Source organism: Apodemus sylvaticus, chromosome 15 (assembly GCF_947179515.1).
Source record: "Apodemus sylvaticus chromosome 15, mApoSyl1.1, whole genome shotgun sequence".
In the NCBI taxonomy this organism is placed as follows: domain Eukaryota; kingdom Metazoa; phylum Chordata; class Mammalia; order Rodentia; family Muridae; genus Apodemus; species Apodemus sylvaticus.
Genome location: NC_067486.1, coordinates 84,238,734 through 84,264,606, shown reverse-complemented (window position 1 = coordinate 84,264,606; position 25,873 = coordinate 84,238,734). Strand labels below are relative to the sequence as shown.

Here is a 25,873-nt window from a genome sequence, read left to right as displayed (position 1 = left end):
GAGTAGGCAGTAAGTGGGTCTTAACAAAAGAAGATAACGCTTGGCTATTAGGATGAAAGAGCTGGTGAAGATAGGATAGAGTTTGGCGAATGTCAGGGGGTGAGGGTAGAGATGTGGGCTGTAGTGTAAGGATGTCTTGGAGAGGGTGAGATGAGTTTAGCCCCCTAAGGGCCACAGCTCTAGCTGCCTCATCAGCTCAGTTGTTTCCCTTAGATACAATAGAGTCATCTGTCTGGTGGGATCTGCAGTGGACAATCCCAATAGCTGTGGGGAGATGGGAGGCCTTTAGCAAGGCTAAAATATGGTTTGCATTAGTTACTGATCCTCCTGTTGTGGTAAATAACCCGTGTTCTTTCCAGATAGCAGTGTGGGACAGGAGGATATGGAAAGCATATTTAGAATCTGTATAGATATTGAGGGATTGTCCCTGTGCCAGTTGAAAGACACAGGTGAGAGCTATCAGCTCAGCCTGTTGGTTAGTGGTGTGTACAGGAAGGGCCTGTGCCTCTACCACCTTGGTGTCTGACACTATGGCATAGCCAGCTTTTCTAGTCCCTTCTTATAGAGAGGAGCTTCCATCTGTGTACCAAGTATAAATGGCTTGAGGCAGTGTGCCCTCCTGTATGTGTGAAGGATGAAGTAATATTTGCTCTAAAGTCTCAGCGCAGGAATGAGACAGGGAGTGGTTAGAATTAGGTCGAGGAAGAAGAGTAGAAATATTAAGAGGAGGACATGATTGGAAGGTGAGAGTGGAATCCTCTATTAGGACTACCTGGAGAGAAAGAACTCTGGAGAGAGGTAGAGTCTGCAGGCCTTTGTAGGTTAGGAGCTGTGACAGGTTATGAGAAGAGAGCACAGTTATAGGAGACCCCAAGCTTAGTTTCTTTGATTCTCGAATAAGGAGTTCAGCAGCTGCTAAGGCACGAATACAAGGTGCCCATCCCTGGATGGTTAAATCCAGTCTTTTTGACAAGTATGCTACAGGTGCAAAGGAAGGTCTCAGTTGATGACCTAAGACTCCAAGGGCAAATCCCTCCTTTTCAGTTACATAGAGGGAAAAAGGGCGAGTCAGGTCAGGGAGATGTAAGGCTGGGGCCTTAAGGAGAGCCTGTTGGAGCCTCTGAAAGGGCTTGGCACCAGATTTGAGAAGAGGTTCGTGGGTGGGGCCTAACACTGCCTCCCATAAGGGTCAAGAGAGGAGGGAGAAGGAAGGAACCCATGAACATAAAAAGCTAGCCATTCCTAGGAATGATAAAATCTCTTCCTTTGTAGAAGGAACAGTTAAAGACTGAATCAGATTCATTCTATCTAAGGTAATAATAGCCTTGTGGGTTGGGGTAATTGTTAATCCCAAATAAGTAACCTGAGGAGTGGACAGTTGAACCTTAGAAGGTGAGACCCTGTAGCCTTGACTGGAAAGGAAATTCAGAAGAGCAGAGGTGTCTGCTTGGTTAATCTCTAGAGATGGGCTACAGACAAGGGCGTCATCTACATAAAGAAGAATTTTAGATCTAGAAAGAGATAAAGAGAGTAAGTCAGAAGCTAGAACCTGGCCAAATAGGTGTGGGCTGTCTCGGAATCCCTGAGGTAAAACAGTCCAGGTAAGTTGGGTAGAAAAGTGGGTGTCAGGATCCGTCCAAGTAAAGGCAAATATGTTTTGTGACCTGTAGCATACTTGTCAAAAAGACTAGATTTAACTATCCAGAGATAGGCACCTTGTATTCGTGCCTTAGCAGCTGCTGAACTCCTTATTCGAGAATCAAAGAAACTAAGTTTGGGGTCTCCTATAACTGTGCTCTCTTCTGTATCAAGAGGGATAGAGAAAAATGTGTCCTTGAGATCTAGGACTGAGAAATGAGAAGTTCCTGAGGGGATAGTAGAAAGAAGTGTGTAAGGATTAGCTACGATAGGATGGAGAGGAACCACTGCAGCATTAATGCGCCTGAGGTCTTGAACCAGGCGATAGGTACCATTAGGTTTCTTAACTGCTAGTATAGGGGAATTGAAAGGAGAAGAAGTGGGACAAAGTAGTTTTTTCCTTAAGAGGTCAGAAATGATAGGCTTAAGTCCCCTGAAGCTCTGGAGAGAGAGAGAAGGTATTGAGCTTGGGTGATGTACCTGGTAGGGTCCAGTAACTGGATGACAACAGGAGAATGATGTCTAGCAACAGAGGGGTTCTGGACGTCCCAAACTCTGGGGACCACCTGAGAAGCTGGTAGAGGAAATAACATGTTAGTGTTAGGTTGACTGGCTAGAAGGAGAAGTAGGGGAACTGCTGGCGAGCTTGGGTTCAGGCGAGTGGGGGGGTGCAAAAGAAATTGAAGCCCCCAACTTAACTAAAAGATCTCTTTCTAGCCGGGCAGTGGTGGCGCATGCCTGTAATCCCAGCACTTGGGAGGCAGAGGCAGGCGGATTTCTGAGTTCGAGGCCAGCCTGATCTATAGAGTGAGTTCCAGGCAGCCAGGGCTACACAGAGAAACCCTGTCTCAAAAAAACCAAAAATCCTAAAAAGAAAAAAAAAAAAGATCTCTTTCTAATAAGGGAATGGGAGAAGTTGGCACTACCAAAAAGGAATGGGTGAAGGGTATATTTCTAAAAGTGCAGCTAAGTGGTAGGGTCTGATGAGGAAGGTAAGGCTGTCCTCCTATCCCGACTATGGGAAGACGCGAGGATGAAGTGGAACCCCAAAACTCCACCAGGACCGAGTAAGTGGCCCCGGTATCCAAAAGGAAAGAGATGGGCCTCCCACACACCACAATGGCTACCCGGGGCTCCCTGCTGGTGATGGATGAGGTCAGGTCAAGGGAGCTCTGGCCCCTTCATTCTCCCATAGCCAAGCCGAGGAGGTCAGTTGGAGGGGTTTCTAGATGGGATGGCCCTGTTCTGCGTGACACGAGGGCAATTGACGGCCTAGGACATGGGGGGGGGGGGTCTTTGCTCAGTGACCTAGTTGACCACACCTATAGCAGAGAGCTGGTGGTACCTGAGCCTTGGAAGGCCAGGGGACCGGGGTGGTAGCTGGAGCTGGTCAGACAGCCTTTGCCAGCATGTGGTACTTTTATTTTCAGGATTTTTCATCTCTCTCATGGTTTACCTTGAAGGCCAGCACCAAGACTTCCACCTGTGGAGTTAGGGGCCCCCTCTCCAAGAGCCTAAGTTTAACTCTTATGTTGGGATAGCTCTGGGAAAAGAAATAAGTCATTAAAAGTTGCTTACCTTCCAGATTCTCGGGCTCTAGATTAGTGTATTGTAATAAAGCCTTTGTGAGGCGTTCTAAAAACCAAGATGGATTTTCCTGTTTGTCCTGGACAACCTCTTAGAGTTTTTAAAAATGTATTGGCTTTAAGGCTGCCTTTCTGAGTCCAGCCAGAAGACATGTAACAAATCTGTCTCTGGCTAATACCAGCTGTGGAATTGTAATTCCATTGAGGGTCCTGGTCAGGCACTGTCCCAGATCCAATTGGATAGCTTCTTTCTGTCTGGTGGATTTAGTCTGCATGCATTTTTGCCTCTTTCTAAACTCACCTGCATTCATCAGGAAGTAAATTGTTAGTAAGAATCATACGAATATCATGGAAAGTCAAGCTGTAAGATTGAGTAATGTACTGAAACTCTTTAATAAAGTTAGAGGAGTTAGAAGTATAAGAACCCAGTCTATTTTCTATTTGAGAAAGTTTGCTCAACGAGAAAGGAACATGTACTCTAACCAGACTCTAACCAGTCTCAGAGGAAGGACTGGCGCTGGGTCAGGTGTCCTCGGAGGAGGAGGACTTGGGGGTTTGGCCTTAGAACGTGTAGAACGTGTAATCAGAGGGGTAAAGGTTGGCACCAGTTCAGGGCGTTTGGAGTGACCTGCAGCTGGCACAGAGGGAGAGAAGGGATCTGGGGAGGTCGGGTTGGTAGACCCCGAGACCTGGTGAGAAGGAGAAACTGAGGCTGCAGTTTGGGATTTTGCAGTCTCAATATGCCTGTGGTGGGTGGGTGGTGACTCATCAGCGGGATCAAAAGTAGCACCATCTAGCGGAGGGTGAGTAGATTTCATGGCATTGCTGACAGTATGAATTAAGATCCCTTAAAACGGGGCTGGAGAGATGGCTCAGTGGTTAAGAGCGTTGACTGCTCTTCCAGAGGTCCTGAGTTCAAATCCCAGCAACCACATGGTGGCTCACAACCATCTGTAATGGGATCTGATGCCCTCTTCTGCTGTGTCTGAAGACAGCTGCAGTATACTCATAAAAATAAATAAATAAAAAAAAAAAAAAAAAAAAAAAAAGATCCGCCATCGTGGGTGGAGTCGCCGCCACGATGCAGATTTTTGTGAAGACCCTTACGGGGAAGACCATCACGCTCGAGGTTGAACCCTCGGACACTATAGAAAATGTAAAGGCCAAGATCCAGGATAAGGAAGGAATTCCTCCTGATCAGCAGAGGTTGATCTTTGCTGGTAAGCAGCTGGAAGATGGCCGTACCTTGTCTGACTACAACATTCAAAAGGAGTCTACCCTTCATCTTGTGTTGAGACTTCGTGGTGGTGCTAAGAAAAGGAAGAAGAAGTCTTACACCACTCCCAAGAAGAATAAGCATAAGAGGAAGAAGGTTAAGTTGGCTGTGCTAAAATACTATAAGGTGGATGAAAATGGCAAAATTAGCCGACTTCGTCGTGAGTGTCCTTCTGATGAATGTGGCGCTGGAGTCTTCATGGGCAGCCACTTTGACAGGTATTACTGTGGCAAGTGTTGTCTGACTTACTGCTTCAACAAACCAGAAGACAAGTAGTTGTGTATGAGACAATAAAAACCAGGAACTCAAAAAAAAAAAAAAAAAAAAAAAAAAAAAAAAAAGATCCCTTAAAACAATTGGATCTAGGGTGCCATTAGGTGGCCATTTGGAATTATTGTCTAGCTTATATTGAGTCCAGACCTTATTACAGAGGTTTATTAGTTTTGACCGCCTCAAATTATGCGTTAGTTTCAGAGACTTGAGATTTTCCAGAAGACATCCCAGTGGGGTCCCTGGAGGTTCGAAGACAATTTATTACCCATCAGGTGAGTGGGATGTTGTTGGCTACAAATCCAGCATCCTGGAAGAGTAGCAACAACAGAAATGCACCTAAGCTAAAGAGCCTAGGCCGTCGCAAAGGCCTTTAGGAGCTGGGGTGTTCAGGCCAGAAGTGCCCCGCCTGGGCCAGGACTTTGTCTGCGGCTGTAAAAGCCAATGGGGGATTTCAGGGTCACTTCCGGATTAGGGTACACCTGAGGGTTAAGTGTCCTATCACAAGTGTTAGCTGGAGAGGCAAATCTTAGCTCCAGAGAAGGTTGGCCAGATCCCTTCTGCAGTTAAGATTCCCTCCAGCCAACCGAAGCACCTTACCAATAAACCGCTGGTGTTTGTTAAAAGTGTGCAATCCTGCTGGGCGTGGTGGCGCACGCCTGTAATCCCAGCACTTGGGAGGCAGAGGTAGGCGGATTTCTGAGTTCGAGGCCAGCCTGGTCTACAGAGTGAGTTCCAGGACAGCCAGGACTACACAGAGAAACCCTGTCTCAAAAAACCAAAAAAAAAAAAAAAAAAAAAAAAAAAGTGTGCAATCCGATATCTGGGAGCGTGGAACTGTTTGGTCTAGTGGCCCAGAGACAACCCATGTGGCAAGCTGTGTCTCAGGTGATGAAGCCCGTGAGTCTCAGGTTGCATGGGGCGGCGAAGGCGGCAGCAGCAGCAGTGGTGGTGTAGCAGAAGCGATGGGGGGGGAGCCAGCAGTGGTGGTGATAAAGGCGGGGGTGGGGGTGGGTGGGTGGGGGGTGGGGGGGGGTGGTGTCTGCAATCCTGTTCTTGGCAGTTGTAGGCAGGATCTCCTGGATGACTCGCCAAAATGTTGTTTTTTCTGCGCAAAGGTCCGTCTGCCTGCATCGCGACACAGGTCACCTATCTGCCCACCGCACAGGTCTCGGTACCAACACTAACCCTACCTCCGATAAGATGTTCAACCAAATAATTTTGAGATGTCCTGTCAAATTCCTAAATAAGCTTAATTAGAAACCCCCTAGCCTTGCAGTTTTGAGGATATTGAAAATAATTTTCCTGTGATTGAGACTCTTCTCTCAAATCTTAGGGAGATAACCCTGTCTGACTGAAAATAAACCTTAATTCAGCCAAACAATCTGGGTTGATGTTCTTATTTTCATTTGGTGGGATTAACAAGGACCACCATCCACCTAGTTAGCCAAAAACCTTTGCATCTTCTTACTTATTGGCTTCTACCTTCCAAAAGATCTTTTAGCCCAGTATGATGGTGAACACCTTTAATCACAACACTTAGGAAACAGAAGCAGATCTCTGTGAGTTCAAAGTCAGCCTGGTCTATAGTGAATAGAGAGACCACGTCTCAAAACCAAACCAAAACAAAACACAAACAAAACTACCAGCACTTGAAAGGCAGAGGCTGGTAGATCTCTGTAAGTTCAAGACCTGCTTGGAGTACATAGAAAGTTACAGGAATATACAGTGAGACCAAAAACAAAAACAAAAACTTTCTTGGTCACCCCATTCGCCCATTTTATCACAATTTATATTTATATAGTAATTTTGTTTATGCTCTTATTTTTATTATTTACAGTCCCAAGTGAGGTAGAGTCAATCATGATTTAATATGTATATCCACTAATGTCCAGTAGTGATTGACATCTTATATGGAGAAAGGTTCTAAGGCCAGTCTATGAGGTGACAATGAGAATCACATTTTTGAAACTCAGGTAAGTAACAAGCTATAAACTGACCGACCCACTCATTTCTTCCCCAGGTAAAAACACCCACCACACTAGGCTTATGTTTGGAGATTCCATGTAGGAACAATGCAGTACACTTGCAACTCAGGGAAAATGAAGCCCTAGGGTCCAAACCACTGAAGGGAAGAACCACATTCCCATCCCATCCCCTCAAGCACAACAGAATTGTTCATACAGTACGGGTGTGGGAACACTGCGAGGTGCTGATCTAAACACGCACTGCCTATTTGAGGGGTGAGGTCTGAAACAGAGTTTTTCTATAGAATCCAGGCTATAGCAGAGAACTCTCTCCAAAGTCCAGGCGAAAGCAGAGAGAACATACAAGTGAGAAGCTCAACACCAGGATGAACTTTACTCAGTCCTGGGGCATGGTCTGTTGGAAAGAGATTATTGGCTCTCCTTGGCAGGAGTGGACTCTGCACTGCCAGGGTCATTCTCTGAGTCATCATTGGATCTGGGCACGGGCTGGAACTTGAGCAGAACAGGTGGAGTGAAGATGGAGGCTTTCACAACAGGAGATGGAGTCTTGTCAGTGTTGGAGGATCCACTACAGGCTGGCGTCCTGCATGAGAGATGGCCAACACATGCTCATGATGTACAATGCTTGCTCACAGTGCTGTCAGACACACACGGAATAAAGTCATAGGATTCAGGCTATCTCCCAAGACATTCCTTCCAGAAACCTCTCCCATGAAATCTGTTCAGGGTTATACGCTATAGCACTGCTTACAATTGTAAAATACTCCAGCCAGATCTAAATGCCTGTGAGTGACAGAGGGACACTGTGTGAACCAGAGGCCTGTCCTGATACCTGTTAAGAGTGAGAAGGGCCTCAATGGCTTTAGGTTTTGTGGTGGTGATGGTTTGGTTTGCTTGTTTTTTGTTTGCCTTACTTATTTGGTATTTGGTTGGTTGGTTGGTTGGTTGGTTGGTTGGTTTGGTTGGCAGGGGATTGGGGGGGGTCTAGGTGACCTAAAACTGTGTGGTCCAAACTATCTTTGAACTTGCAGCAATCCTCCTGACTCAACCTCCCAGGTGATAAGATTAGAGGGGTGTGCCTGTAACCAGCCACCTGCCTGCCCATCCGTTCAAGCCCCTTTGATCAGATCCATAGCTTCCTAACACTTCATTCAGGTCAGGTATCATCTTGGGAATACATGTTTGTAGCATATACTCATAGCTTCTTATGATCTATAGCTGCCTAACTCTTCCATTTTGTACCTACATGTTTGTTGAAATTTCCTCTAGACTGAAACATTACTTCCTGAAGAGAAGTTCATTAAACTCAAGAAAACTCCAAAAAGTTGTAAGGTTCCTAAATCCCTCACTGGAGTATATATGCAGTAAAAAACTAAGGGAAAGACTCTCAGGGTTGTGTGAGGAACTCCAAGAGCCACGTTCCTGGGTCCTCACCACACCAGTCTAAGTTTTCTAGTGATACAAATGACAGTTGCCTGCCCCTGTAAGCAGTCACTGTTGTAGAAATTAAGAAAAAGAAGGTAGAGGAGGAAGAAGGGGACGCCACCATAGGTTAGATGAGCCCTAAAGAATGTGTCCCTGAAGGCTGGCCAAATAGTTAAGAGCAGCCCAGATAAAACATAGCAAGGAATAATTCTGGGTTATCAATAGGAAGGTAGATTCTAGTAACTTAAAAGATAGTTATCTGCCCAGATCTAGTGCTGTTTAAGATTTAATGTAAATATAAAAGTTGAATGTAGGTCTTTAACCCAGGAACTAATGATCAAAGGCAGGGTGGAAACCCCGGGTCAGGATTGAATCACTTCTACAACAAACCACAATAAACACACTAGTTCACTAAAGGAATGGAATCATGCCTTTGATCCGTCATCAGTACATTATCTAAGAGGAATAGATATTTGTTCAAATCTCCCCAGAAAAGCCATACAACAATTTATACATAATTTGAATATTACATAACTACACGAATGCATATTTTTCTTTCTAGATTTTATGTTTGAGACAAGACCTCACTATAATAACCCTCATAGCTTTGGTTGGCCTAGATTTCTAGAACTTTCTTAAGCAGTCTGACCACAGACTTGTAGCAATATTGCCTTAGCCTATGAGTTCTGGAATTGAAAGCAAGCATCATGCTTGGATTCACATTTCCTCCTTGTGGATTGTTTCTTGGTGGTGGTAGTGGTGTGCTTTGCTTGAGTGTGACTTTAAGACTGTTCTCACTATGGGCTCTGGCTGGCTTGGAACTCACTATGTAGACCAGGCTGGCTTCACACGGAGATCTGTCTGCTACTGCTGCCCAGAGCTAGAATTAAAGGTGTATGCCACTCTTCCAGCTTTATTTCCTCTTTTTAACTGATAACACCATAAAGTTTTATAGAAATCTTTTCTCCATGAGCCTAAGAAAAAGTTTTAAGATGCATAAGTCCCCTCTCTGATAATCTCCCTTCTAGGAAGGCGGGGACAAGAAGATCACAAGTTCAGAGTCAGCTTGGTCAGTGCTGTGGGACCCTGACTCAGAAAGCAGAGGGGGCAGACACTGCAGATCTGCAGTGGTCACTTACAGAGCGTCTACAAGCCCTGCAGTCAAAAGGGCCTTTGCTTTGGAGTTAGTTTCCAAGATGTCAATCAATCTCAAAACAATTCATTGAATTTGAGAACATTTATAGTTCATGGCCTATTTTGAAAAGACAGTTTCTCAGACAGACCAAGCTGGGCTCGGTGTGCACATCTTTCCTGTACCAGGACGTGAGAAGTGGAGGCAGGAAAATCAGGAGTTAAAAAGGCTCAGCAAGCTTCAGCAATAGAGCTGAGCAGGGGGCCAGCCAGGTTCCCTGAAACCTGTTCTCCAGCAGTCAGGAAGGCTGGCTGAGGCTGAAGGATTGTTTGAGACCAAATGGACTGACTAGGGGCTGGAAAGATGATGGCTCAGTAGTTAATAGCACTGACTGTTCTTCTGAAGGTCCTGAGTTCAAATCCCAGCAACCACATGGTGGCTCACAACCATCCGTAATAAGATCTGACACCCTCTCTTCCAGTGTGTCCGGAGACAGCTACAGGGTACTTATTTATAATAATAAATACAGCTTTAAAAAAGAAAGAAAGAAAGGCAAAGCCAAATGAACTGCCTACACAGTGAAACTCTGCCTCGGAATAACCACAAAAGGGGCCCAAAGCCGAGAACTTTGCATTTCAAAGAAAAAAGAATGGGAGAAGATATTTGCAAATTGCATTTGACAAGAGACTTGTCTCCATAATATAAAAAGGATGTTATACAAATTAAGAAGCAGGGCTGGAGAGATGACCCAGCAGTTAAGAGCAGGTACTGAAGGCTCTCGCAGTGGACCTGACTTCTGTTCCTTGTATCTGAGTGACTCAGGGCACCTGGTGCCCTCTTCTGGCCTTTGCAGCAAACTGCACTCACAACCACATACCTCACAGAAACACACATACTCAACTTAAAATTCTAGCATGCTTGGTTAAAAGCATCTTGCACATGCTTTTAACCCCAGCACTCCTGAGACAGAAGTAGGAAGATCTCTGTGAGTCTATGGCCAGGCTGGTCTACATACTGAGTTCCAGGATAGCCAGGACTATACAATGAGACCCTGTTTCAAAAACTAATAACAAAAAATAACATTTTTTTTAATCTAGAAAAAGGAGATCGGATAGATGACTTGGTTAAGAACCCATGATGTTCTTCCAGTTTGATTCCCAACACCCACATGAGGCAGCTCACACCATCTGCAACTCCAGACCCAGGGAATCCAAGGCCAACAGAGGGACTCGGACTCACATGTTGATACACATAATTAAAAATAATAAAAGTAAATCTTTGCCAGGCAGTGGTGGTGCACACCTGTAATCCCAGCACTCTGGGAGGCAGAGGCAGGCGGATTTCTGAGTTCAAGGCCAGCCTGGTCTACAGAGTGAGTTCCAGGGCAGCCAGGGCTACACAGAGAAACCCTGTCTCGAGAAAAAAAAAAAAAAACAAAGAGAGAGAAAGAGAGGGAGGGAGAGGGAGAGGGAGAGAGGGAGAGGGAGAGAGAGAGAGAGGGAGGGGGAGAGGGAGAGAGAGAGAGAGAGAGAGAGAGAGAGAAGACAAAACACCAAACACCAAGAACCCTGTAGGAAAACTGCTAATTAAGGTCTAAGTCCACCATGACCAGACAGCCTCTGGGCTGATTCTAAGCCTCCCACATTTGTATCTGAAGATTACAAACTTGTGCCACTATGCCTAGTTGTGATGGTCTATATATGCTCAGCCCAGGAAGTGGCACTATTGGGAGGTGTGGCCTGTTGGAGTGTGTCACTGTGGGTGTGGACTTTAAGACCTTCTCCCTTGCTGCCTGGAAGGGAGTATTCTGCTAGCAGCCTTCAGATGAAGATGTAGAACCCTCAGCTCCTCCTGCACCACAACAGCCTGGATGCTGCCATGCTCCCGCCTTGATAATGGACTGATGTCTTCTACCACTGCAAGTACTGATTATATGTGAGGTTCTGGGCATGAAAGAAATATGACCAAAGTTCTCTTTTGCCCTTGAGCACACTATTACAGTGCCTTCCAGAGGCAGGGACTGTGGGACTGGAAGAGAGCCCACAGGGACCAGTGTCAGAGGTGCAGGTACTCACCAGGGAAAGCCAGGGCAATGGAGCTTGTGTGCACTGTTTCCTGCCAAATAGGAGAAATGGAAGCCTCCGGGGTTGAGAACCAAGGGGGTCAGATCAACCATGTGGCTGTAAGACAGTGAAGAAACAGATGTTGGCTTTGGACCTACCCACAGCTTCGGCAGGCTTGTCTGTAGCACAGGTCCAAGAGTCCAGCCTCTCCCTCTGAATAGAATATAATCACCACCCAAAACTGTGAGAATTAAGAGGTTGGGACAAAACATCAAGTCTGGCATTCAAGATGGCTCCCAAATGGTTTCTGTTTCCTTCAAGCTGAGTAAAACCCTTATACCTCTTTGATGTTGATGAAAAACCATTCCAGTTTAATTTCACTTCAGACCTTGAAATATCCAGTTTCTCCATCTACAAGAAACAAAGGAAACAGAGTGAAAACTATTCCATGCAGAAAAGCGGTCCTTACACAGGAAGCAAGAGTTGATTTTAGGGATAGAGGAGATGGTGACTGACTGAGGCGAGGACACGGGAAAGGGGAGAACTTCTGGAGAAGGGGATCCCAGAGGTACGACACAGGCAGAGCGGGCGGGGTGGAGGGCTGTGACACCAAGCCAGGAATGGGGACCAGGGTGTGAGGAAGTCGACGGTTCTCCTTATTCTTACGGACACCCCAAGGCTACCTGGATTGCTGGCTCACAGAGAGCAGCTTTATGTTTTCCACCTCCAGTGTGGCCCTTGGCCAGGGCAAGGCCTCTCTGCTCTTTGACCTACTGCTAGCCCATACCCAAAGCCTGTCTGAGAGGAGCCCTTCGGCAAAGATGTGAGAACCAGTGCTGTAGACAGGACAGGTGAAGAGAAGCGGCCCTCCCTTCCCAGGATTGCCTCTCATAGAGCACGCTCCCACTGACCGGCTTGCCAGACAGTGGAGGGAAGGGGCCAAAGACCCGGGGCATGGTGTAGACAGAAGGTGACGCGGCCACTACAGAGGCCACCGTGGTGACAGGTTGTGGCGGCGCCGGCGGCTGCATCGGTGGTGGTGATAGAGCTGGTGGCAGGCATGGGGAGGTTGACCGGTCTCGAAAGATGGGGTCTGGTTTCTTTGGTTTCGGCCTCCTCCTCCTCCTCTTGGCATCTGCATCAAATACTTTGGTGAGTACTGACACCTTGGGCAGTAGGGTCCAAATGGAGCAACACAAGGGTTTCATAATAGCTTTCCAGATAAAGGAAAATCCTTCTCTGGCTTTTTCTTTTTTTCTTTTCTTTGTTTTTGTTTGTTTGTTTGTTTGTTTGTTTGTTTTCCAGACAGGGTTTCTCTGTGTAGCCCCGGCTGTCCTGGAACTCACTCTGTAGACCAGGCTGGCCTCAAACCCAGAAATCCGCTTGCTTCTGCCTCCCAGAGTGCTGGGATTATAGGCCACCACCGCCTGGCGGGCTTTTTCAAGAATCCTGGGACAATACCCAGGGCCACAATGACAGGTGCCAGCAGGCATTATCTCAGTAGTCACCAAGTATGTTGGAGAAAGAAATCAAAAATTAATCTCTCGTGGCACACGCCTTTAATCCCAGCACTTGGGAGACAAAGGCAGGTGGATTTCTGAGTTCAAGGCCAGTTTGGTCTATAGAGTGAGTTCCAGGACTGCTAGGGCTATACAGTGAAACCCTGTCTGGAAAAAACAATAACAACAACAAAACAGAAAAACAAAACAAAAACAAAAACATCTCTCTCTTCCTCTGTCTCATTCTCTGTAACCACCTCCCCTTCTGTATCTTCCCTATCCTAGCTGGCCTTTAACTGCCTCTGAGGAACACCTTAAATCTGTGACCTTTCTGCCTCCAGCCTCCAGGCTGCTGGCATTACATGTACACAAACAGTTTGTGTGGTACTTAGGATCAAACTCAGGACTTCATGAGGGCTAGGCAAGAATTCTACTAACGGAGCCTTCTATCAGCCCCCCTTCTATCAGCCCCCCTTCTGTCAGCCCCCCTTCTGTCAGCCCCCCTTCTGTCTTTTACAGGCAGAGCCGGATCTTGTCTGCGTCAGAGCAGGCCAAAGCCATGCCGAGATGTCTAACTTTAAGGATAGAATTTTGAAGGAAGTGGTGAGTAAACCAGGCCCTGTATGATAACCTGTGGCCTCCCAGTCAAGGCCCATGGAAGACTGAGTCGGCCAACACTGGCAAGAGCGCTGAGGCATCAGACAGTGAGCCCTCAGCCTACACCCAACCTCAGAGGCACAAGGGTGTGGTAGAAAAATGCTTCTATAAGAAAACCCAGAGAGGTCTTGCAAAGCTGGGTTCAAAAAAAGTGATGTCTGGGCATTTTGGTTTCTTTAAAAAACATGGAAATAGGAATGTGCTTTCATTTCAATCCCAGTGTGGGCTATGGGACTGCTTCAGACTGTGCGCAGCAGCTGGCTGGGGTGCGCCTTGGGCTCTAGCATGGTTTTTCCAGCTGCAGATAGTTTTTGTCATTGTGTGAAGTTTGGAACTTTGAGGACTCTCCAGAGGGTATATAAATCCCAGCCCAAGAGGTGGGGTGGACTGTCGGTGGGCTGCTGCCGGTCGTGGTTGAAGTAGTCGTACACAAAGAAGAAACAAGAAATTGGATATCCTGACAGTGAAGATCAAGCTTGCCTCCATCATCAGGAAGCAGCCAAGGACAGGGCTGCCTTCCCTCGACCCTTTCACTCTCTCTTATCAAGTTAAAGGGACCCACAAAGTAACCGACCGTCTGGCTGGACGCTGAGCCAGGGCCTACTGCACTGTTAGGTCCTCTGGGCTGCTCTGAGTCTGCGGGGACAGTGGATGTTACAGCACAGCTCAGCAGCCGTGGGAACAGTTCGTTCTCGGGATGTGGTGCCGCGAGCCTGTAATCCCAGAACTCAGGAGACAGAGGCAGGAGGATCAGGAGTTCAAAGCTAATCTCAGCTACAAATTGAAGGTCAGCCTGGGATAGACGAGGCCTTATCACACGGTGAGTGCTGACCAGAGGGCTCAGCAAGTAAAGGAGCCTGCCGCCCAGCCTGGTAACCTGAGTTGTGGTAGAGCGGAATCTTTTGCAAGTTACCCTCAGTCATCCACATATGCAGAACAGAAAGTGTTCAGGTGCATGTACACACACACACACACACACACACACACACACACACACACGATGTAACAGAAGACCTAGAGAGAGAGCTCAGTCATCACTGTTCTTAAAGAAGGCCTGGGTTCACATCTCGGCACCCATGTCATGGCTCAGAAGCACCTGGAACCTCAGCTGTAGAGAAGCCAATGCCCTTTTCTGCCTTACACAGGCATTTGTACAAACACATGGACACACACACAGACACACACACACACAGAAATAAAATGCCTTAAATTGTTAAAAAATAAATAAGAAGAAGGGGAGTGGGCTGAGGAAGAGGCTCAGCGGGTAAAGTTCCTACATCACAGTCCTAAAGATCCCCGTTACCTCCAGGCCAGGGCACACACACCTGCCATCACAACAGTCTGGGGACGGAAACAAAGAGATTCTAGACACTCACTGGCCAGACAGCCTACCCAAATCAATAAGCTTCAGGTTCGGTGAGAGACCTTATGTCAAAAAACAAACAAACAAACAAACAGAAAACAAAGGTGGAGACAGTGGAGGGCCAGATGTGGTGGCCCATGTCTTCAGGCCCAGGCAGGTCTCTGAGTTTATGGCCAGCTTGAACTACAGTGACTTAGATCCAGGCTGGCCAGAGTTACACAGTGAGACTCTGCCTCAGAAAAGTAGGAGAGAGAGAGAAGAGGCCAGCAGGATGGCTCAGTGGGTAGAGGCACTCGCCATGTACGGCTGACAAACTGAGTTGGATCTCCAGATCCTACAGTAGAAAAACCGACTCCTCGGCAGTCAGCCCCTAACCTTCACTGAGTGCCTTACACACGTGCTCATGTACACACACATACAAACGTGTATACACACACACACCATAAAATTGCTTTGTTTTAGAGCCAGGTATGGTGGTGGTGCATGCCATTAATCCCAGCACTCTTTGAAGGCAGAGAGACAGGCAGATTTTGGGGCCATTACTTCAGAATGAGACCCTGTCTCAAATATATAAATAGATAAACTGTTTTAATTAAGACAAATATCCTAAGACTGAGATTAAATGTGTCTATGACCCCCTCCCCCACCCTCAGTTGTTAGCCTCTAAATTAGCTAACCTTGCTAGGAGGTGTTCCTTTCTTTCTCCCTTTCTGTCCCAGGCCTCATTCCCACTCTTCATTAAATCTGACCCAAGGGAGGCAAATCCAACGTAGGGAGTGCACCTAAGATTTCCCCAACCTGAGGCTTGACAAACACTGTAATGTGATGGGAGGCGGAGGGGGAGCAGATGCGCTGGGTTAAGAGTCCCAAGAGTTGCCGGGCGGACACCTTTAATCCCAGCACTTGGGAGGCAGAGGCAGGCGGATTTCTGAGTTTGAGGCCAGCCTGGTCTACAGAGTGAGTTCCAGGACAGCCAGGGCTACACAGAGAAACCCTGTCTCGAAAAACAAAAAACAAAACAAAACAAAAAACAAACAAACAAACAAAAAAGGGAGTCCCAAGGGTTTGCACCGTCAGAAATTGAACCTCACCCTGGGAATACAGATGCACGCGGTGGATGCGTCTCTTCAGCTGCTCCAGGCGCTGGTGCATCTCCAGGGCACCCATGCTGTTACACTGGTTTAGATCCCCCTGGACAGTGCACACAAACTTCGCCTGCAATACCGAGGAGGAAAGGCGGGAAGCCAGAAGAGAGTCGCTTGCCTGCTCCTTCCTCAGGCTTGGCATTCTTGGTTTCGGGAAAGACCCCTTTGGCTGCCCCTGCCAGTAGTTAACCTTCCCATTCATCCTTCAGCCAAAGTCCCACCCTCAAAGCTCTGCCCTAAGAAAGAGTTGGGATGGTTGGTGGCCTCCTACCGCCCGCAGCCCGCAGCCCGCAACCCGCAGCCCGCAGCCCGCACCCAGAGGCTGGAGAGGAGCCCGCGCTGCTCGAGCTCAGTCTGCTTGCCCTTCCGCACGACCCTCTCCGCCAGCGCCGGGTTGCGATCCAAAGCGCGGAAGAGGCGTCGCAGCGCGCGCTCGGTGTAGGTTGCTGCTTGCCTCTCGAAATCATCCTCGGAAATGAGCTGGCAGAAGGTCACACTCAGGGGGAATTCGCTGTCGAACTCGTCCAGGACTTCCATTGGAAATGGACTGGTGGTGGTGGGCGGATGCTGCCTGTGGGTAGAGCGACTGTCAGGGGAGGGCTCCTGGGCCAGGGAGACCCTCCCTAGGGCCAGGACTGAGAAAGGGACTGCAGGACGCACCCACTCTCTCCCTACAGCCGCAGTGCAGACTCCAGATCCCCAGACTACCCGCCCCCCTCCCAGTCTACCCCAGGGAATGCCCACAGAGTCAGGGGGCCGGGCCAGCACCAGTTCACGTAACAATGCTCACTTCTCCAGGCATGCGCACTAGCGTGCCCCACCCCCACGCTGCTCCGCCCCCTACTGTGACCTCTGAAGGCACCCAGGTACCTTCTGGATTTTGAGCTCCTTCTGAGCCATGGTCCTTTCCGTTTCAAAGCACCCAGCCCTCTCCCAGTTTGCAGTTCCCTCTCTACCCTGCCTTACCAGTGTGCCCTGGTAACTGAATCTACCTTCCAGTTCACTAAGATAATATCCAATAGGACTTCCTTCTGCCTTAGCGCTGGCTTTTGCGCCCTCTGAGTTTCTACCTACGCTGCAGCATTACACACATCCCTTTCCAGACCACGTCCTGCCCTCCCTTTCATGACCACTTCTTTGTTGTTTGTTTTTTGAGACAAGGTTTCGCTATGTAGTTCTAGCTGTATTGGAAACCACTGTAGACTAGGCTGGTCTAGAACTCCGCCTCCCAAATGATGGGATTACAGACTGCTGCCTGCACCCATGACCAGACCACTTCTTTGCACTGTCTTGATGTCCTCCTGAGCCCCTCCCACCTATCTCCCTTCCTTTCCTCTCCTCCTCCCACCATAGTGTTAGGAATTGAACCCAGGACCTTGTGCAAAATAGGCAAGTGTTCTACCCGAGCCAATCCCCAACCTTTGCACTTTCTCTCTTGCCCCTCTGCTGCATTTCTGAACAATCTTCTTGATTCAAACTCACAGAAGTGACTTAGCCAACCGAAATCCTTTGTGGCCCAGACTTCCCCGACCTCCAGGCCCACATCCAAGATATATACAAGTAAGGATTCCTAGGTGTCTCAGGATGGATCTGCTGTGGCAACAGCTGCTGACCCACATCTTCCCCATCAAAGCTTCCATCAGGCCTGAGTCGTGTCAGAGCAGTCCCCTCTGGGTGCCAGGACTGTGGAGCTACAGAACTGTGAAGGCTGATTTTCTAAACCCAGGGGTGAAGGCTACTCCCAAAAGCCAATCTGGAAGCCTGGGCCTCCTGTCAAGAAGACAGGCCTGACTGCCTCCCACTAGGTTGTTTGCTTTTAAAGGGGGTGGGTGCATTGAAACAGGGTTTTACCTAGAAATATAGCTGTCCTGGAACTTGCTGTGTAGACCAGGCTGTCCTTGAACTCACAGAGATCCACCTGCTGCATTAAAGGCATGGGCCATTGGGTCTTGCTGGTAAAGGTAACTCAGAAAGCACACTCCGGATCAGGCATCCTTAAACATTCAGCTCCAGCCCTGTCTGGAAAGCAGGCACTCCAGACACCTCCACGCCTCTCCTTCTCAGGACATACCCTCTTTGTAAAAGAGCAAGCAGCCATGGCTGGCAGGCCTCCTCTGCAGGCTTCTTGTTCCAAGTCCAGCCATCGTCACTTCTGCTGAGCCCCAAGGTGTGAGGGCATTGTCGCTTCCCCTTGGTCATCTCAGGGAAGGCTGAGTCCTGTTCTTCCCAAAGCAGTCAAGGCTAAGCAAGGTACACAAACCTTTTCCATACAAAGAGGCGAACATCTGTGTCTCTCCACAAGGTCCTGGAGGTCCTAGTTTTGTTTTGATTCTTCAGACAGCTTCAAATCCGAGGCAATCTTCCTGCATCAGCCTCCAGGCACGGACTAGCCATTCTTTCTTTCTTTTTTAATTAATCAATTAGTTAATTTGGTTTTTCAAGACATAGTGTCTCTGTGTATCCCTGGCTGTCCTAAAACTCACTATGTAGACCAGGCCTTGGAACCGGGTGATCCGCCTGCCTCTCAGTGCTGGGATTTAAGTCATGAGCTACCACTCACCACACACACACCCGCCCCGCCCCCACCCCCAGTGGACTCCCCTATTTTAACCTGGGGGAGGGGCTAAGAGCTTGAGACTGGAGCCTTTCCAAATCTGAAGTCTCCCCTTTGTCCTGGTTCCAGCCTTGGAATATGGCTCCCAGCACCACCTTTCCTCTCAGACAGACTAAAGCTCTGCACGCATGACTGGGGTCCAAGCGCTGACCCTTTTGTACCTCAGGTTCCTTCGCCGGCCCGATGGATGCCCTTTCATCATTGCACTGCTTTCCAGAGGCCACAGTAGTGCAACAGGGAAAGAGTGTCCAGCAAGCCTGTCAGCCTCGAGGGGGCGGGGCGGGGCGGGGCGTGGGGGGTGGGGGCGGCTGGGGTGGGATCTTAGACCTGGAATGCTTGCCCACCTGGGTGGAGCCTCTGCCTGTGCAAGGGATGCCCTCTGACCCCAGAGACACGGGCCTGGCTACAATCTCAAGTTTCCATGGAGAAGAGAGTAAAAGGAGCAGGGGGAGGGAACGGCCTGCAGGCCTGAGGGGCCAGGCCTGGGAAGGGGAGAAAGGATCCGTACTTCTGTGAAGCTGGTCCCAGATGCTTTGACAATACCATTGCACTGCTTCTCACAGCACAGTAGTGCAACCTAGTCAGAGCACCCGCAGCCAGCAGGAAATCCATCGCCCTCACTGCACGCAGGGCTGGAAGTGCAACCCCCGTGGGTGGGTAGGACCTCTATCCGAGCCTCGGAGTACAGAGGGGATTCCTGCTGGGATGCCGTCCTCTGGTCGTAAGAACTTCAGAGCACTCAACTTTCTCCAAAGTGATTCTGATTCTGGTGAGGCACTCTCAGGAGGGAGCTGAGGGGCCAGCACCCGAGGGGGCGCAAACACAAAGGAGGGGCCTGTGCTCAGCTGCAGGGGGGCACAGCGGGACCACCTGCACCCTGTTTCAGCCTAGAACTCCTAGCAGGCGAGGCTCTTGAAGTCCGGGACCCGGTCTTTGGTCCGTTCCCCCAGTACGAGTTCTGCACTCTGTCCTAACAGAGTCTCCTGCCTGGGAAGAGACAACGAGGGCTTCCAGGAATCTGGGGTTCCCCTGGCCTCACCGCACACCCTATCCCAGACTCACGTGGACAGACACCTCTTGTTCTCACCGCGTGGATAAGGTGAAGATTAGTGGAAGATCCTGGTAGGCGGCGGCCCCGTCCTATCCGGACAACCCGGTACCTCGTGGCGCCCTCTCTCCCTCGGCTCCATCTTTAACCCTCTGACAGTCCCGAGGGCCGAGCCCTAGGCCTCAGGCACCACGCCAGCCTCATTGGCTTGCGCCTACACCAAGCTTTGCCTCCTGCGTACCTATTGGCTGCTGCTGGAAAGATTTCAAAATAGCCTCCAGGCTCCGATTGGCCAGGCGCCCGAGTTTTGGCTCCACCGGTTTAACAAAAAAAAAAAAAAAAAAAAAAAAAAAAAAAAAAAGTGTTCTACATGCACTTTCTCCTCACTCTTGACTCTTGAAAGGAAGCTCTGTCCGCCTTTTCCCAGCTCATTCCTCTGCAGTTATTGTAGTGATACTCCGGAGGGCGCGTCCATGCTTACCACACAGCTCACCAAATTAGCGAGGGCACTGAGATCCCGGGAAAGGGTCCGAGCCTTTGGTCAAGACCGCTGTTGAATGAACCCCTAGGGGGTGCTTTGTGTTGCGCTTGAGATTTTCTCATTGCACCTCCGGGATGGGACATTTACTCAAAGCCTGTGGCCTGCCCTCTTTCTGTCCAACTTCAGAGTTGTCCAACTTCAGAGTCATCAGGAAACCTCCAGCTGGGCTGCGAAGGCCCTGGCACTTAGGAAGGGAAGAAAATGATCTGAATTCGTTGAGAATGTGAAACACTTTGTGTGTAAGAGTTCATTTAAGTGACCTTTCTGAGCTGATTAGTCCAAAGATACACAGCACCTAGCACCCAGAACCTGAGGAGCTCTGCTCAGGTCTATGTCAGTGAAGGGAAAAATGTAGTTTTACAGCTGGCATCTGTGTTTTATCCCCAATTATATCCATATGAAACAGGAATCTTTACCCCCAGTTCAAAGGCTAAGAGAAAATATTTTTAAAGCAGACAGAGCTGGTTTTCAACCTTCAGGAACTCATTTTGTTCGCTTTATTTTAAACTTAACTTTGCCCGCCTGTCTGTACCACCATGTGCATGCCGAGTATTCAGGGAGGTCAAAAGGCTTTCTATCCTCTGCAACCGGAACGACAGAGGATTATAAGCAAGCACATGCATGATGGAAATGAAACGCATGTGCTCTGGTAGAGCAGCCAATGCTCTTAGCACAGACCCATAATCTCTCAGTCCCTGCATTGTCTTATCTTCTTTGGGAAAAAAAATGCCAGTTTTTGAGACATCATATACCACTGGCTAGCCAGGAACTCACTGAGTAGACCAGGCTAGCCTTGTGCTTATGGTAATCCTCCTGGGTCTTTGCAGTGCTGGGGATACAGCCAGCACACTGCCCCTCTCCACACAAATACAAAATAAAACATCCACAAATCCCAGCATTTGGGAAGTGGAGAAGACAGCCAGGAGTGCAAGGCCAGCCTGAGCTACATGAACTACTGTCTCTGAGAAGAGGGGGCTCGCCGGGAAGAAGGCTGCACTTACCCAGCAGGCTGTCTCACAAGCATCTGTGACTCCAGTTCTAGGAGTTCTGACCTCCTCTTCCGGTCTCTAAAGCCACTGCATGCACAGACATATGGGAAGGCAGAACACCCATACACATAAAAATAAAAATCAAATATAAAATTAAAATGTTTTGCTGCCGCTCCTGTGCTATTGGTTCGTAATGATTTGCACGCTGCATGGAAGCAACTTTTCTGCTCCAAGAATCTGGGCGCTGGAGAAATAGATGGCATGGCTGCCCAAATCGAGCACTGCTCTTGCAGAGCTAGAAAACTGGACTTAAATGATTCCCTAGCCATACTAGATGGCTCATGGCCACCTGCAGTCCCAGCTCCAGCAGATCCAACACCCTCTTCTGACCTCTGAGGAGACCACATGCATGTGCATAGTCACACAAAACACGATTTAAAGCAATATTTAAAAGTTTGGCAATAGACCCAGGCACAGTGGGGCATGTCTTTAATCCTAGCACCTGGGAGGCAGAGTCAGGCCGACCTCTCTGAGTTCACTATGTAGCCTGGTCTACACAGTGAGTTTCTGGCTAGCCAGAGTCCCATGGTAAGACCTGTCTCAAATAAAAGTTTGTCAGTGGGAAGACCAAGTCTCTCAGGCATTACTCCTTCCCCTCAGGATTCAAATTGACTACAGCTTTTCTCTTGCCCACACATTAAATAAATTCAACTGATTTCTTTAATCCATGTGATCTGTTCTTCCCACACTATCCCAAGTCCCTCCTAGCCAACTGTCATCTCAGCCTCTTAGGATTTTTCCTGGCCCTCAGGAAATCAACTACTACTAGAACTAATCATCCTACTAGTTCCCCTGAAGTCCCTATGACCTACTCAGCCAAGTTCAGGAAGTCTGTCATTTCTTCTACCACCTCTAGAGGCCACACACACCCCACTAAAGAGCTGCCAGCTTGCTTGATATGGGACCTTCTGCTAGTGTGTTCTCTTTTCTTATTTAAACCATACACCCTATTATGTATGCTATATTATCTAATTTTGGTGTTGTAAATGGGCCCTATGCCTTGTACATGCTAGAAAATGCTCTACCTATAGCCTCAAACATACCAAGTACCAACTGTTTCACAACTCAACTAATCCCCCAGCCTTTAAATTATACAACCCTAACCATCCAGATTGGATGGGGTTTTTTATTGTTGTTGTTTGGAGGGAGGGAGGTTGTCTTCCCTTGAGATGTCCCCTCTCACTCTTTTAAAATTACTTGTGTCCCTGTAGGTTTGTGTACACGTGTGCAGGAATAAGAGGTCTGGGAGATCCCTCCCAGAACTGGAGTGACAGATTGTGAACCACCTGACATGACATAGTTAGTTTGCTAGTCCTCTGAAAGTTCAGGCTGTGTTCCCAACTACCAAATCATCTCTCCAAGTTCTCTTCTTCCTTTAGGGCCTTGGTGGGGGTGGTGGGGTCTGATGATAGACTTTGGCAGGGCAGGCCAGATAAGGGAGAATGCCATTTACATCAAAGGTCTGGGAGCCTGAGGTATTCATTTCCAGTAAATATCTTTTTTGGATGTTTAGTGAAAATCTTCAACTGGCCTTTAGTCAAAGATAAGCTGACTACCACAACCACCAGAAGAACGGGGTCCTGAGGAGAGGTGAGGGAGCTGCAGGTCTTGAGCCCATCCCAGTTGGCAGGGGCCCTGCTGCCAAGGCCATTCAACAGACCTGGGAAATGAGATCAGTTGCTATGAGGACACTGTAGGGTAGACGGGTGAGATCACAGTTCAGGGCAGAGTTAATATGCATGGACAGGCATCCAGAAAAGGCTGGGGGCCCGTGAGATGGCTGTGTGTGCTGTAGGATGCTAGCAAGTTGAGTGTGACCTCTGGAACCAACATAAAGTTGGAAGATGAGAAGCGACTCGACAGAGCTGTTCTCTGACCTCCATGCATGCACTGAGGCACAGGTGGCGACAAACACACATCTCATGCACTCACACTAGTAATAAAAATTAGTTTATTGAACGGGTTGGGGCCAGCTGTGGTCGTGTACACCTTTAATCCCAGCACTCAGAAGACAGAGGCAGGTGGAGCTCTGTGAGTCCCAGGCCAGTCAACGAGACATAGTGAGACAGTTTCAAAAAAAAAATTGAACAGGACCTTGAGACGGGTGAGATGGTAACTTGGACAGATACTGCTGGCGCCTTCAGATCTTCCACAGGATTACAGCAAAAATAATCCCAAACCAACATTCTTTAATCATAAAGGCACTTGAGGGCCCCTACAAACAAAGTCTTACACAAGAGTGGCCCTGAGATTCCCCACTCAGCCACCCTCCCTCCCATCACCCACCCAGCTCTCAGAGTTCATCGTGACCTGCGGAGGGATCTGCTCCAGGCTTGATGAAGATTCCTTCCATGGCCTTCCACGTGTTGTGAGCATTGGCGCTAGGCATGCCATGCACCTCATGCTGCCCACGGATGGGGTTACCATACTGTTCGCCAGTGACCGACAGGAACACAGAGGTGCCCACATGCTGGAAGCGGACACTGGTCTCTCGCTCCCAGTGTTGCCCAGAACATCGCACTGTCCACAGGTCCAGGTCATCACCCTCACCGTCTTCCCCAAAAGCACTCACCTCCTGAGAGTGTAAGGTATAGAAACAGTCACACGCAGGGCACACACTCCCCTATGCTGCATGTCTAGCTGTAATATTTACACCTAGTATCCTGGGCCTCTGGGCCTTTCCCTGACATTCAGCATTCACAGCAGTGAAAATGGAAGCCAGTGGTCCTGCCCTAGCCAGGTGCCCCTTTAAGCATAGCACTCAGGCAGATCTCTGGGTGTGTCTGGACAGTCAGGGCTACAAAGAGAAATCTGGTCTCAAAAAATATTCCCACCCCATTCTTCAGGTGCACAGAGCCTCTTGTATCAGCTGTGTAGTGCCCCCTGGCCTTACCCCCAAGTTCCCCTCCAACATTTTCCCCCTGTAACTCCCCCAAAGAACCGTCGGATTCTCCCCATGTCCCTCCCACACCAGCGGCAATGAGCCCTGTATTTTAGTAGGACTCTTCCAGAGGGGACGGGGTAGGAAGAACCCCACTTCTCTTTCAGACCCAGCCTGAGTTTCTCCTTCCTGCAGTTTCCTATTATCTGTTGTGTGGGTCCACCTCTGTGTCCAAGCAGGAACTAATCGCACTGACTTCTCAGTACTTCTCCTAACTCGGTGAAGAAGGTTCCTGGGGACAGGACCCAGAGCAGGAGCCCCATAAACTCCTGAATAGAAACCCCCAATTCCCGGTAGCTGAGACTGAGTGCCCTCTCGGCCCCTCCCCTCCATCCCTCCCGCTGTCATTCGGCTCCCTGCGCCGCGCAGCAGCCTCGGCGGGGTTGGGAACGGGGCTTGCCTGGTTGTTGGACAGCGGCGACGGGAAGTGGTGCGTGTGCAGGTTCTTGCCGGTGAGCACGTGCGTGAGCCGCACTGCCTGCCCACAGCGCACGGGGAGCCCGCGCGGGCACCCACCCTCGGAGCCGCCGCGAATCCGCCAGTAACTATTGGCATCGTCGGACGCCTCCACGCCGGTTACCGACTGTTGGCCGCTGCCTGAAGAGGGACACCCCAGCCCACCCCACCCGTGGACTCTCGTTAATCACAGACCTCCGGACCCTCGTCTTGAACACTAAAAAGTTTCCCCCACAGCTCCTAACACTCCAGGACCCGAAGGGCTCACCCAGCCCAGGCCGGACCCCAAGGACCAGTGGACACCCTCCTCCCCCACCCCGCGCATCCTCACTCCATCCTTCGGCTTGTCTGTCACGCCCCACGAGCGAGTCTAGACTCGCAACCCCCGGGCTCCCTGACAACCCACAGACCCCGCTAGGACCACCTAGTCGCTAAGCCTCCGCCCCCTGGCGGTCCCAGTCACCACCCCTGCGCACCGGATCCGTATTTGATGTCGTGTGAGTGCAGCCGCACTCTGTGCTGGGTGTTGAGGAGCTTCAGCACTGACCCGCAGGTCACCAGCCCGGCGCTGGCCTTGGACGCGCCACCACTCCGCACTGAGAGAGCCAGCAGCAGCAGCCCCAGCAGCGCCGGCCCCGCTACCGCGCCGCGGCTCGCGCCCCACATTGCGCCAGCCCGCCGGGTTCCAGCTGCTCCGGACCTCTGCGCTTCCGTCCACTACGGCGGCCAATCCAGCTCTGACAGCGCCCTCCCACGGCAGCCAATCGTCTTCGCGCGCGCGTTCCTCCTGCACTACTATTGGATCATGCGCAGCGGCTCCACCCTCAGCTTCCAGGAGGTAGCTGGGAGGGGGCTGGAGACACCAGGAGGATTTTGACTGGTCCACGCTTCCGAGGGCCCGCCAATAAAGCAGTGGCTGTGGCGACCGTCCGCGAGAGGCCACAGAGTGGTGCTCGCCAAGGTTGGTTGGTTGCCTCAGTCACTTGGCTCCCCGTTAGAGGTCCTCGGGTGTAGTAGGTATAGGAACCCCTTTGACCCTGGACCTCCTAAACTTTAGTCTCGTGTCCCTCCACTCAGACCCCGGGGTAAAGCTACAGACTCTTAGGTGAGTCACGAGATTTTTGTGGTCTCAAAGTGGACAGATAACAAAGTTATTGTAATCTTCTGGCTCCAGGTGTTAAT

At 49.4% G+C, this 25,873-nt stretch overlaps 3 protein-coding genes across 6 annotated transcripts; 1 reads left to right on the top strand and 2 right to left on the bottom strand.

Annotated features, from left to right (window-relative positions):
• Positions 1–4,277: 4,277 nt before the first annotated feature.
• LOC127665765 (ubiquitin-40S ribosomal protein S27a-like) lies at positions 4,278–4,814 on the top strand. Its single transcript, XM_052158292.1, has one exon. The coding sequence runs from the start codon at positions 4,306–4,308 to the stop codon at positions 4,774–4,776; it is 471 nt and encodes a 156-aa protein (XP_052014252.1). The 5' UTR covers positions 4,278–4,305; the 3' UTR covers positions 4,777–4,814.
• Positions 4,815–7,112: 2,298 nt separating this feature from the next.
• LOC127665759 (uncharacterized) lies at positions 7,113–19,864 on the bottom strand. 4 transcript variants are annotated; one of them, XM_052158284.1, is made up of 8 exons: positions 19,744–19,864; positions 17,894–18,445; positions 16,358–16,613; positions 15,989–16,112; positions 12,290–12,513; positions 11,719–11,789; positions 11,391–11,495; positions 7,113–7,341 (listed from the first exon to the last, which is right to left on the bottom strand). In XM_052158284.1, the coding sequence occupies exons 3-8, from the start codon at positions 16,577–16,579 to the stop codon at positions 7,167–7,169; spliced, it is 921 nt and encodes a 306-aa protein (XP_052014244.1). In that variant the 5' UTR covers positions 16,580–16,613; positions 17,894–18,445; positions 19,744–19,864; the 3' UTR covers positions 7,113–7,166. The 4 variants fall into 4 exon arrangements, with proteins under 4 accessions (XP_052014244.1, XP_052014245.1, XP_052014246.1 ...); XM_052158285.1 differs by lacking the exon at positions 19,744–19,864 and having other exon boundaries at positions 17,894–17,963; positions 18,303–18,852; XM_052158286.1 differs by lacking the exon at positions 17,894–18,445.
• Positions 19,865–23,228: 3,364 nt separating this feature from the next.
• Sdf2l1 (stromal cell derived factor 2 like 1) lies at positions 23,229–25,417 on the bottom strand. Its single transcript, XM_052158291.1, has 3 exons — positions 25,168–25,417; positions 24,636–24,832; positions 23,229–23,869 (listed from the first exon to the last, which is right to left on the bottom strand). Exons 1-3 carry the CDS (start codon positions 25,355–25,357, stop codon positions 23,588–23,590), a joined length of 669 nt encoding a protein of 222 aa, XP_052014251.1. The 5' UTR covers positions 25,358–25,417; the 3' UTR covers positions 23,229–23,587.
• Between the last annotated feature and the right edge of the window lie 456 nt (positions 25,418–25,873).